The following is a 14,173-nucleotide window of genomic DNA, read 5'->3' on the forward strand; positions in this document are numbered from 1 at the left end:
GATTTCAATAGCAGCCGTCATTCAATGTTATGTTTTCTCTTTCTATTTTTTCTCTTCTCTCGTGGTCACCTCCATGCGGTGAGATCTGAGTTGGTATAATTAGCAAGTTCATTCTTTGGAGACCAAGCGAAGAACTGTGCACAAACTAGTAAAAGAATCTCTGTACCTTAATTCGTCTAGATTGCATGTCAGATGCAGATGTCATAAATGTTTTATTACATAATAGTCTGCAGCTTGTTGGTCGCAAGAATTTGCAAAGAATTGTAAATAAAAATCCATGTCCTTCGCATTTATTCTTACTAAAGGAAGGGATTGGTACAAACTTGTACAGAATCCCGCGAATTTTACATAACGAGTACATATTTCTCCGGGACTCGGTTGTCTTCAATTACGCGAAGAATTATTATTTTCTCGGTTAGACTAAGCGAGACAAAGGTCGTCTGTTTATACTTATGAACGTTTAACGCTGCGTCTCGGCAGGAAAAACCCGGCCATGCGACCAGCTATATATTCTCTTTTTAGTCTCTGATTAAAACATACCGGCGTAACGCGTTTCATCCCTTTTACCTCCTTAATCTGGGGCTGGCTGTTTAGCGAGTTAAAAGCCCGTTCCACGTTGAACACGTATCGCATGATTATAACCTGAATATTAAAAAATGGATACTTAATTATTCTGATTATGTAGAAGCTACGTAAGCAACACTGAATCAACATCTAATAATAGAAATTAATATAATATTTTCAACGTATTTTATTATACAGAAACCTGCTGTTACGTTCAGTGAAACGATACGACAGAGCACCAATAATAGTAAAGCAATTTCGAGTAAATTCCATTAGACGGGAGTTTGTTATTGATTCGCAGGTCCATTTTTTACAGCTCGCATTTGTATTCCGTTTGTCCCGCTATTATTGATGAGGCCCGAGCAACAAGCTTCGGGAGACGCGACGGTTAAATAGCGGCGGGAATGAGAAATTTCGGTAACATTTCACGAGCACCATTCCGAACACGTTTCCGAACTCGGGTGTGTGCAGCCGCTTCCGAACCGGCAACGCGGCGTTAGGGATCATTTCTTACGGCCCGGGGAACAAAGAGGCGCGAAGTAAACTGGGTCGTTCGACGCCACGCCGCGATTGTTCAACGTCACCCCGGGGCTGGTTAAAGAACGCGCCTTTATGTTTATCGTAATGCACTTTTCATTCACTATCCGGCGACCCGGTTACAATCTGTGTAACCGCTGATTCTGTAAACGTCGAGTTTCGCATTCTTCCTCGGTTATTTTTTTCCCTTGAGAATTCGACTTTTATGCGACTTCGTGTCCCTTTGAACATTTCAAAAGATGAAATCTAGAAAAAATAAAATGATTACAAATTTGTAGCATTTTTAATAAGTTACGTGATATCTTCTAAGGGATCATCAAGTTTTCGAAGTTGTTGCTCAACAGGGCAGATAATGGAAACGTGTAATATATACTACAGTTTCGTAGCTACTTGCAAACTAGCTTTTGACGCACGTTTCATAACTCATCTCAACAGTACAATGGTCTTTTATCATAAAATTATAGAATAACATTATTACAACCACGAACAGTACTTCCATCGAGTAGAGATTACTAAAGAGTGACAGCCTTTTGGGGCTTTAAATTTCCACGTCCTTTAGAATATAATTCCACCGAAATAGAAAAGAAAACATTTTTAATTTTCTTCTACCTCCACTGAAAAGAGCGAACACCGACTGTGTTTTGAGCCCCATTAGGCGATTACATGGGCACTGCCACTCTTTAGTATCTCCTCGGTGGTACTTCCATGAACCCTGAGATTAAATTTTAATCAAGACAGTCCCCAAATAATTAAAGATCATTGTACAACGAAACGCCGAGGCAGTTTTATATTTTAACGGACCGATGAAACTTGAAGCGTTTCATTTCTCGTCGCGGAACGTTTTTTACGCAATAACTGGGGATAGAATTGTCGAACGCGTTACAACCGACTAAACAGGATTATTCCCGCGTGAAGTATCGCGGCGACGGTGGAAGAAAAACGGTGAAAAACGGCTGCCGGGAAAGATTGAAATTTAAGCCGGCCCGCGGGCTTCCCCGGCGTGTTCAATTACACATGCTTATATTGCATGAAACGCTTTTTGACGCGACGCTATGTAAAAATGCGCTCGTTAAAACAACAAACGGGGGAGGGAAAAAAGAAATGGAAAACGAGGGAAAGTTGGGGGGAGGGGGGAGGAGGAGAGCGACGAAACAAAAAAACAGCGGGCGTAGAGGGACAGGGGGTGGGCGCGGTGTTGGAGCATCGGAATGGAGGCTACGTAGCAGCGTGGATTGCGAGCTTTTGTAGCTGGGCACACAGAACACGATACATTGTGAAACGGATTGGCTGGTCGGATCTGTCACGTGGTATCTCGACTGACAAGAAAGACGAAACAGCCAATAAACTGTTTCTGAACCTTTTGTCATGTACCGGCGGTCGTGTAACGTTGCCGGTCCAATTGAAAATACCTCGTCAGCGGCAACTCGAATCGTCACGGCGGACTTACCCTTGGTACATCGCGCGTCTCTCGAAATTCGCGCTCGATAAGCCGAACGAATACGAAAACGATCATTGCGTGATATTCGGGCCGCGAATTTTATGCATTTATGAAAGAAGTACATGTAACGTGTAAATCTATATGAAATATGAAACGAATTGTTTGAACGATAAAAGAAATTCGTATTCAAATCATATCTTTTAAATTACCTTACATAAAGATCCGCGGTACTTGCGAAGCAGTTTTTTTCCTTTGTAGTATTGGAGATGTGAAATTGCCCGTTGGGTTCGATCAAACATCAAAACTTTTCATGACAGTCCTGAACCGGTCAAAGTCCCAAGCCACAAAGTTGATGAGGCTCGGACACCCGCTGTCCTTTTATATCAAAGAGCATCAAAGAGCACGTGCTCAGCAAGAATCGTCAGTTATTTTAACAGCGGTTCGTGGCCAATAATTGTCGCTGCGAGCCACCGAAGGTGGAGCGCGGTAACGTTTATGACCATAGTGTAGCCGATCGAGAAAGCGAGACGGAACAGTGTGAAACGGCGAGAGGGGAGACGTTCAGCGAGGAAAAAAGGTGGGAAAAATGGTTGGAAAAAGAGAAAGTCATTCGAGACGAGAAATCGAGGGAAACGGGAGGATAGGGAAACAGAGATAGTGGCGAGAGGTTGGCGGGTCAGGGGTCGAGTCTAGTCGTGTCCTCGGGTATAAGGAGTCGCAAGCGAATAACGTGCTATCCCACGTCTCCCACGGGGATCTGACCACCGCACCGCTCCACCGTGGCCATCGTCGTTGGCGAGAGAGTATTGCTGCCGATCAGCTCTGACCCTTCTTCAAACGTTTTCTCCCTTGACCCGTTCTTACGCGTCCACTTTTCTCCCGCGAGTGCCACTATTCCTGATGTCGTTGAAACAAACTCTGCGGTCTGAAGCTGACCGGCCCGAAAATCGTACCGAACTGCATTCTGTTATTTCGCCAATATTCCCTTCGCGTTTACCCTCACGCAATTCCAAATGAAACAAATCTCTTAAAGCTCATTACGACACTAATTTTCGTTTGTTACATTTGATCATTTTGCCTTATGAAAAATTTCATATATATACGTTTGTGTTAACACTTTGTGACAATTGTTTGATTTTGAATCCTTGGATTTGATATTCGACAGCTTTTGACTTATGTATTCTGTGAGAGAGTTTCGGTATGGAACTTTGTCAAACGTAGGGTTCTTAATACTTCTTGACATGTTCGTTGACGTCCGCAGGCAAGAGATCGCAGACTCGTTACCCTGACTTCCATCAACTTTTCTACGACCGGACCAAATCCTCCGAGGGGTACGAAAAGTTTCAGAAATAAAGAAGTTTCGACCACCCCTGTTGCTAACGACCACGTAATTGCGGATCTGACGGCAAGTGCGAATAAGCTCGTTACAGTTTCTTACGATGGTGCATATATGGTGGCCAAAGCACAGTTTGCTGCAAATTAAACTTACATAACATTTCATGAGAAGTGTATAAAAAAAGACACGATTAAAAGGATTCTTTTCTTTGGATTTCTCATAGTGTCTTCGTGTTTCACTTATAATATGTCAAATTGAATTATTACATGGATTATCGTCCTACACTTAAATCTATAAAATCGGTAAGTCTCCCGTATCAAAGGAAGGAAGTAATCGGAGATGATCGGGGATAATAAGTCTTAACGCGATTATATGAGAAAACGAAACACGGGATGAACAAGTTTCTTGCAGCTTAAACGAAATCGAAAAGTATTGACCCTCGTATTTTCTCAGCAAACGTTTCGGCCGGCTATTTGCGCCGCGCGCGCCGCCCGGGTATGAAAGTGCGAGGAATCAATTTTTGCAATCGGCAGTGCTCGACTACGCTGCTGGTCCGTTTGCTTTCCTTCCGCTCGGACCGTTTCAAAATATTTCTCGACGATACTCGGACGCAAGTAATATTTATCCAATTTCGTCCACGCCGTCCCGCGCCCGTCGTCACTTTACTCATTCGCCTTTCTCGCTTATCACGCTATCATCTGTCTAATTTTTTAAATACGAGATTATAATGAATTATAAAAAACATTTCGATATTTTGAGTACCTAACTTCTCTAACACTAGAAAGACTGAAACTTAGTATACACCTATATTGCCCAAAGCAGTAAAAATGACTGCATTGTGAAAGAATAATGTGTAAAGAAATTTGTCTAAAATTAATTTTTAATATTTTTTATATTATTTACAGTCATATAACAAGTTATTAGTGAATGTTAACAATAAAAAAAATTTACTTCACTTGGGAAAAAATAATTTATGCATTATTATTTGTACATTTGCCCAAAAGCAGTCAAAATGACTTCCTTGGGCAATCTAGTGTTAATGTCATTTCTACGGGAATAAAATTGAATCTGCTATCATTAAAGTAGACTTGGGAGAGTATAAGGAAAGTGTAAAGAGAAACTCGGATACGGTGTAGGGGGAAAATGAAGAAAGACAGTATGACTGTTAGAGACGCCCATGGGAAGGTGGAATTCTTCGTCTAGAATTAGTGTTTGAATACGACGGATGGTCATTGAAATTACTAGAATGTCCATCGACTCTCTGGAGAACGTTCCCTCGACGGACACGGTCCATCGAGGAATCAATCTTGCCAGTGGAAATTCGACGAAAAACAAATACAGTGCGTAGCAAATATTTTACGCTCAAACAAAGAATTTCATGAATCTCGTATCATTCGTTATATTACGTATTTAATTAATAAACTGACGTTCTATTTGTGCGTTGGATTAACATTTTGATCTTCATGGATTTAATTTACTTTGCATCGAATAAATATTGAATAAACGTGAATACCATTTTTATTATTAGTGCACAATTAATTGTAATAAACAAGGAGAGAGCATCGCGAGACGAATTTGTTGAATTGGAAGCACAAACGATTGTTTGGACAGTCCTCATAAACGCGTGCGTGCCTATGATGGATATTAAAATCGACAAAACAGCATTCTTGAATGAAAAACTCATTAAAATCGTTGCCAACCGGTTAAAATAAATAATAAGTATTTCGAGCGTCGCTATATTAATTTTAATTGTAATACCCTGGCAACCTTATCAATATTCATTATTTAAAGACATATTAAATTGTCGGAGATACTTAATAGAACCGGCCATTAATATTGGGATTTATTTCTCGTTATGAAACGTGTTTAATCCACAGTACATTTTAATGTAAATCCTGCACGAATTCGCCGAATGAATTTCGCTGAAAATTATCCGTTGTACAAATTACAAAATCATTATTTTTAAACGATATCACTTATTTATAGAATCCTGCCGAAAATTCGTTGCAAACACCCAGTATATATATCCTAATGCAAATACTAGAAAAATGTACATTCGGAACAACTGTTGGACCAAACACAGCACCGATAATCTCTCATATTCTTCGTGTCGGCCGCGTCTCGTACAAGTTTCGAGGGATTAAATCACGGGTCGCAAAGTTGGATAGATCGACGCGGCGGCTAGGTATTACCGTTGTAAATTTTCGAAAACACGCGGAAACGGGGAAGAACAGTGAGATCGCGTCACGTGTTCGAACCGAAGAAAAGTGGCTCCGGCAATTCGCAGTGTCCACCTGGAATATTCGATCACCGTGACCAAACGTAAGAATATCTCGTGTGTCTGTATCCACGTAGTACGAACACGTATTTCCGTCCACGCCGTGCATCCGTGTGCGCGAAGCGAGGCTGTGTTGGCACCGGCGTTAATATTCATATTACCGTGTGTACAAGTACCCAGCTGCGTCTGCTGGGAATCCCTGTTGCTGTAATAATTTCTGCCGAGGTCTGCAATCGCGTCTGGTAAATATACGATTGTGGATTGCGAGCGAATCTTACGGATTGCTGAGCCAACTTTGTTTGCAACTTAGACGGTCAAGATTGAAACGCGTTCGTATAGCAAAACTGAGGTCATCAATAATCCAGTTGCTGGTACAATAAAGATGTGAATCTCGCAGTTTAAAATTAAGTAAAATTTTATTGTTGCATTTGATATACAATTATATACAATAATTATGTTAACAACTTTTGCTGGTTTTACCATGAAAATGAATGAGTAGTAAAATTTGAATATTAATTATATATGACTAATTTGATGTCTCATTAAATCCTCTTCGAGTTTGCCATTCTCATTTCGTTTCACGTATCGCACGGTTAACAATGAACGCCGTGAGATACGACAAATAGCCAGGAAACAATCAGACGAGCTGTTATCTATTGTGTTGCCGTGGCATCGTCTTCGAATTTATCAAAATCAACAAGGACAGAAGCGGGATGGTTCTTCGGCTGGAAAGTTCGGCATTCAAAGCTGTTGGAAAAAGATTCATTAATCAGGGAGACAACAATTAGAACTTACACTGGTTTCCATTGGAATTAGGCATGTCTCTGTTAATTCGATTCATAAGATTGACAAATTATTCACTTAGCATTTAGACTACGGATTTTTATTTATAACGTCAATTTAAAAAATGCATCTTACTTGATCGTTACTGTATTGCCATATAAATTATCGAGCACATTCAATTTTTGTATAAATGCAACAAATTCGCAATCTAATTTAAAAAGTACATATTGGTGACTGTCGTATCAAAATGTTGATTGAATAATAAATGTTTTTCCTCCCAATGTAAACTCGACTAATCCACCCGAAGAATGAAGCTTTCTTTGACCCGTTGCAAACGAAGTCTTCTCTGTGAAAAGAGGGTGAAGGCCTTTCGTCCGGGGAGGCGCGTTTCTTCTTTAACCGTTGTTCCAGTCTCCAGCGGGCTGAGCCGTATAATCGCGTTAACAATTACGTGCCGGTTCTACTGCGAGTTATCTAAATTGATTGCAAGAGTAATTGCATTCGCCGCCGAGGTTCCGCCGCGCGAAATTAAAGCGCGCCGTTTTAATCGCACGCGTACTCCCTTCTCCGTGTCAGTTACATCACTGGTCGTTTACAGAATTGATTTTCAATATTAATTAGTTTATTTAAATATTTCGAAGTTTACCAAACGGCTTCGTGACGATTATATTACTTCGTCCGTTTGTTAGTAGTCATATTTTGTACGAAAGGGAGATGGTTTAATGTCATTCAATGTAAATGAGCAATCCCCTTTTAAGAAACAATTTAAATAATAGAAACACTAGAGAGACTAGACAGTTCGGGATGCAGTAAGAAGTAGCGAGAATAAGAGAGAATACTTGCAATTAGAGTTAATGGCCCGTGTCTCGCCTAAGCTTATGTAATTGTAATTGCTAATTACTGTAATCTTAGTCTTCTTCTTCGCTGTAAATCGTTTTACCTATACTTCTCAGGAGTATTTTAACAACTTCGTTTTAGAAACGAAATATATTTTTCCTTGTACATACTCCGAATCATTTACACGTTATGTACAAAACAATTTGTAATTGCTAATGTAATACACGAGGGAAAGGTAAGAGAACCTGAGATAATGCTCGACGCTCAATACGCAAGTTGTAAGCTCGCATCAAAATTACCGCACAAAAGATTTACCCCCGGCCACGTCGCTTTCCATTTCAGCCTCCAATCACGCACGCGTGCGTACAATTTGTCCGGGGATCAACTCGAACGAAATCGCACGCGACAACGTAACAACCAAGGCGTTTCTCCGCGTTTCCAATTTCAAGTGACTCCCGTTTCCTTCGGCGAAACAGAACCACTCTCCCTGTGTACGTCTCGCCGTGTACATTACGAGCAGACAGACGAGCAGCTCCCCTTCGGAAACAGAAACTAGCAATGAAACTGGTCTTGTTCGCACAGAAGACACGAGACAATTTGAATGGCTTTTCTTATTCCACTGCTTCTTGCGATGTTTATTGTCAATATTCATTCGTTCGCTATTTCAATCAATAATGACAAATTAAGGGATGAATGAAATAAATCTTGTTCACACAGAATAGATACAACTTTTTTCGATACATAAATAAGTCATCTTCTAAATCTTGCTATTCTTTAAGAAACCTTATATCTTAGACTACTGGAAAAGACGTAGGAAAACTGCAAAGGTACCAAAGACAGGAAAAGTTTCTAATAAAAATTTCGGCGGTTAAACTTTTTGATTGGCCCGGAAGATGCTGTGAGGTACAATGGTACAAATTCGCGTGTACACACGGCAGTTGAAAAGTTGCCTGAATTTCGACGGCGCGGCTGTATCGCACGGCGATGTTAGCTAAAAATTTATTTCATCGGTTCCAACGCGGCCGTGTTTTCGGTGACACGACAGTTCAAACGAAAAACCTCCCGGTTTCTTGCAACGCCGACAAAATATTAATATTTAGATTCCGCCGACGTCGTTCTATTTGCGGGGCCGTCCGAAATTATTTATTCACTTGTTCTCCCCTTCGTCAACGCAACGGTGCGAGCTACGCGATACACGTATTGGTATCCGGAATATTTTCGTTAATATTCCAGCGAGCAGGGAGCAAAGTTGACGGCGGTGTTCAAAATGTATGAGCCAAGTTTCTGAGCCGATCATCGTCGGGACCGGTTGACGATTTAAACACAGGCGCTTTCAAAAGCTCAGTTCAAGTAGACATTTATTTCACTATACGATAGTTTGTACGATACTGTGCACTCCGTGATTCTTCGTAATTTTTGGTGGCACTGACAGATGAACGAAGCCGAGTATTAATGGACTTCATATGTTCAGTTAAGAAAGACAAACAGACGGGATATTGAACTATAGTTCAGGTGTTATCGTGCACTCGGCGTGACGTGCCGTGACGAGATGCGGCAAGAGTGCCGACTGAATTTTACGAGGATATTTACATGAGCGCAATATTTTATAGTGCACTTAATGCCGGGTCACGTTTCGTCCCTTGCCACCCTGGCGGCCAACTATGAATCAAACTACGCTTTAAAGATTTCTTTCCACTGGATAAGGAACTCTTCCCACAATTTCCTTCACGTTATTAATCTCAACGAACACGTTCAATTTTATGAAACGAAAATTAGACATTTGTTTGTGTAAAAAAGGGAATGACTAATCGGGATGTTCGTTTAACGAGTTTCTTTAGAAAACATTTCGAAAAGTTACATATTTGTGGTGGAAAGTGAACTAGAACCGAGGACTCACTTCCATTGGCATGAATATAGACTAAAAGTCCGTAATGAGAGCCAGAAATTAGTTATCAAAATCGGACGTTTAACTTCCGACTGGAAATTTTGCTAGTTCTATAAATATTTGCATTTAAATGCTCCAATGATGACAGGAAGGATTTTTTAACATAGACGATTTTCGTACTGAATTCAATATTGTTTTGAAACATAATCGTGATAATCGTATTATCCACTTGGCCGTAGATTTAATTTTAGAATGTATCTTGATACCAACAAAAAATGTGCGGTGGCAAAGAATTACATATGTCTAACCGCAACCGTTTGTGGTTTCTTGTTACGCGGTATCGCGGCGAGCCAGTCGCAATGCTCGGGTTGAATTCGTTTATGTTTTTCTGGAAAAACCGGAGAACCCAAGGCGAATCAGTTCCTTCCCGAACACAGCCACGGTTTTATTGAGCGCACCTTTATTTCGTCGGTGATATATGTCCGATTGCGTAACTGTCGTCCGAGATACCAGGCTTCCTTCTAATTTTTCATTGTAATGCGATTTACGAGAAAACATTTCACTGCCTTCCTTCTACGGATTCAGATCAAATAATTGTATCATTTCTGAAAGGATTGAAAGAGGAAGTAGAAAGAAGTGTTCCCTTTTTAAAATTCGTTTTAATTCGTTTCCACAAAATGATATAATGTAGATTCATTTTCTTTTATTCAAACTTTTGAGGAGAAAAGTAATTTCTCACAGATTTTCCAAAATTTTTCTTTTTTAATCTCCTATTATAGCATCACTAGACGTCGCTTAGAAGAATTCTTTTGACCATGTGAGGTCACTCGTGCAACGTCTCTTGTCAGAATGAAATTTTTTAAATTTCACAGAACCGTAAAGTAAAATCTGTTTTAATTGAATTTCACTGTCGTACCGTTCTAGTTTATGATCACATAATGAATTTCATCATATTCATTTTCTTCTATTAAATAATAATTCAGCGAATGTAATAATATCATTCTTTTACGTCAAACGTCTTGCAGATTTTTACAAAAACTCGAAAATGTATAACTTTTTATAAGCGTAAACGGAGAGGAACGTAGAAAAAATAAATGGGAAGGATTTTTTGAAAAATCAAATGTCATTTAGGTGAGAATTTGTCAGCAGTTTATGACAGTTGGTGTGAAAGAACGCAACCATTAAAAACTCTTTCTACTTCGAAAATCATTTTCAATATTTCTCGAATTTCAGTTTTATACGGTATAGAAAAATAGCATTCCTCTGAATGATTTATATAAATTTTATACGATCGATGCAATTCTACCAAATTAAATGGCATGTATAAATAGCTATTATATCACATTAATATGCAGATTTTATTTCAAAAAATTTCAGACTGCTCATTTAACAAGATGCAGATAATTTTGATTGTTTACGAGCGCTCTTTGCCTCTCGTTATCTCTAAGCCCGCGGTTTCTGTTGTTCGAAAGTAGATATTGGAAAATATTGTGAAGAGCCTGATGAATTAACAATCGGGCTGCCGTATGAGAGTGTTCATTGATTGGTAACTACATTCTTCGTGTGGGTAATTTCGAAAAACGTTCCGCTCCGCGGACAAAGTAAAAAGTAAATTATTCGGCGTATTTTCAGAATTATGCGCGAGTAGCGATTTTAATTTAATTCTATTGTAAAATGCGTATTCATTTAATATCGCATTTCAATATCGATGATATCAGACAATTTTATCTTTTACCCATTTGGAAATTGTATCAAAAAGTGAAGTATGATAAACAATTTTTAATTTCATTTTATATTACGAACCTGAAGAGATCTCAACTTTTCATCGAACCATTAGAATTTTTTATTTGTAAAAGATAAATGTTTCTCCTATTTTTTGAAAAGTAACGTTGAATTTCAATAAAACGTCACAGTTGAAAAGGAGAAAAAAGTAGGGCGACGATTATCACTAGGAATACTTTAATCCATAACCCTGAACATTAGTTATGCAAGCGCTTATCTCGCTCCTCTACGAGTTGGAGTAATGTTATCTCCATGGCTTTTTTACACCAGAGCTACCCTTCCGCGAATTTACTTTTTAATCCTCACAATTTTCTATTTTCCTCGAGCTTAGGGTATTCGTTTGAATAAAATTCATTTAAACACCACACGACAGTCAAAAAACGCTATTAGAGTAATTCAACGTTTTTTTAAAATTATCAATTGCGAAGAACCGGTGCGTTTCATCAAATTATAATAGCGGGACGGTTAAAGACGATAAGTTTGATTGTTTCAGTGACGGGGCTCGAGCCAGACTTCGTATACCCGTTGGAGAACATAACGATCCCGCAGGGTCGAGACGCAACCTTCACCTGCGTGGTGAGCAACCTCGGTGGATACCGGGTGAGTCCTTCCTCCTCCGCGAGCGGAGATCACTCTGGCGGCGCCAAGGCCCGGGTAACTATTTTACCATTAACCTGTGTCCGCCTGTAATGGACTACCTTATCTACTACTACTACCACCACTACTACTACTACTATTACTACTACTACTGCACTACTTATATGCGCGTGTGCCTGCACCTCACAGCACTGCATTTAACTGCACCACTGCCAGAGCTATGAAAAAGAAAACCACCGCAGCAGCCGCCACCATCACCAAGCATATATATATACTATATATATATATATATATATCTATATATATATATCTCACTCTCTCTGTCTGTCTCTTTCTATCTGTTTCTCTCTCTGTCTCTCTCTCTGTCTCTCTCTCTCTCTGTCTCTCTGTAGGGCATCCATTTTCACCCATCAACCGATATACAGAAGCGCTGCACAAGAGCGAACGTGCTAGGAGCCCCGCGTGACTTCAACTTCTCGCGTATATACACACGCGTATCTCCTTTCTTTTTCGTCCCGTACCTCGGCTTTTCCTCCGGACTCTTCCGACCGGAAAGGTGGTCCCCCTTCGGATAACGAGACGCGCGAAAGAAAAGAGTCCGGGGAATACGAATGAAAAGAAGGCCCCGCGTATATTGCTAGTATGGAAACGAGCAAAGAATGAGAGAAAGAACACTACTCGCGGAATAGCTGGCTCGATAGCTCGCGAGAAACTTGGCGCTCATTGTTTTTCTCACCGCTGCCGCTGTAGCAGTGGCGAAACATGCTAGACTTGTTCCTCCCTAACCACACTTGGGTTCACGATTGTTCTATATAGATAGTGCACAGAGTTCGGCTTGTTCGCTTCGAGCGTTTCAATCGCGATCGACATTACAATCAGAAAGAGTGTCTTCCATTGACAAACAGCTGTTTCTTAACAAACTACAATTACATTTATTTGATCGTCTTCGTCGGCGTCGGTATTCGTGAAAATTGATTTTCTCTTGGAATTTTATAAAACAAGAAGTAGTAAAGTGAAATATTTTTACCTCGATAATTGTCGCGTTTTAACGATTGGGAAAAATCGATGCGAACCAGGTCTGGTGGAGTCGATACAAAACTGGCATGTGCTTTTCGAAAGACTGCTTCACAGCGAATTTATTTTAAAGATAAAATTTAATCAAAGTGATTTGTAATTAATTATATGAAACGTTGCCCCTTGAAAAAGTATGAATATGTGTTTTTAAGTAGTCTGAAAATAGTAATAGACCGGAAAATTGTTTGGGAAATGAATTCGGAGTCGAAACGCGAATAACTACAAAATTCGCGGATAAAAGTAATTCAATTCATTTTACGAAACACGAGCTTTATTTAATTGGCGTTGGTTGAACTTGTCAAAAGGGTAAAAAAGCATAGCTGTTTCATCGAATTGCTCACGCTCTATTTATTCCTGTTTGAAAAAAAAACCAATGCTCTAGAGAAATCAGGATAGCGTATCTGTAGACACGCGATACATGTACGCGTATTATGATCTATGCATTTTCACGTGCAACACGCTTTTTCCAAAATCGAATTGCCTCGTGTTTCATATTCATTCTTTTGTTCACTGTCCACAATTTGTTTACACATCGTTTCCGTGACTATTTATCAAGAGATGTTAAACATTCAATGTTTCCCAATTAGTTAAAAGAAAAACGAGGACGGCTAAAAATATTATGATCTCGACTAGACAACTGTACTAAATCACAATTTATAAAACTAGGACTGTCGTAAAAAGAAAATTGATTTTTCTTTAAACCCAATTGATCTATCGTAAAAGATGAAATTGAAGGACAGAGAGGGGTAATAGACAAATGACAAAACCCGATTCGCGAGTGCATGCATAATTTCGGTTCACGCGTTGTTTCATCGTCGTGGAAATCATCATTCTTTCTCGGAGGACGCGGCGCGGTCGAAGCGCGACGGCGACGACGCCTAACTCGCGCGTATTTGACTTGCTGATTTAGTATACGACAAATTATCATTTTCATTTTCATCCTCATGATCAAGAGACCCGGTTAAAGTCTTGCGCCAAATGTATGCGCATATATACGGTCGTAAACACGGCGAGTATCTTTGCCCCTTTGCGAATACGCTGAATGACAAATCGCCGTGCGGC

At 39.8% G+C, this 14,173-nt stretch overlaps 1 protein-coding gene across 1 annotated transcript in view; it reads left to right on the top strand.

Annotated features, from left to right (window-relative positions):
• Positions 1 to 14,173, top strand: part of LOC108623027 (lachesin) — a 137,127-nt gene that overhangs the window by 93,398 nt on the left and 29,556 nt on the right. Inside the window, exon 3 of the mRNA XM_018021271.2 lies at positions 11,934 to 12,040. Coding sequence (XP_017876760.1) covers positions 11,934 to 12,040 — 107 coding nt within the window. The remainder of the gene's footprint in view (positions 1 to 11,933; positions 12,041 to 14,173) is intronic.

Source organism: Ceratina calcarata, unplaced genomic scaffold (assembly GCF_001652005.2).
Source record: "Ceratina calcarata isolate Rehan_Ccalc_2016 unplaced genomic scaffold, ASM165200v1 scaffold250.2, whole genome shotgun sequence".
Lineage (NCBI taxonomy): Eukaryota > Metazoa > Arthropoda > Insecta > Hymenoptera > Apidae > Ceratina > Ceratina calcarata.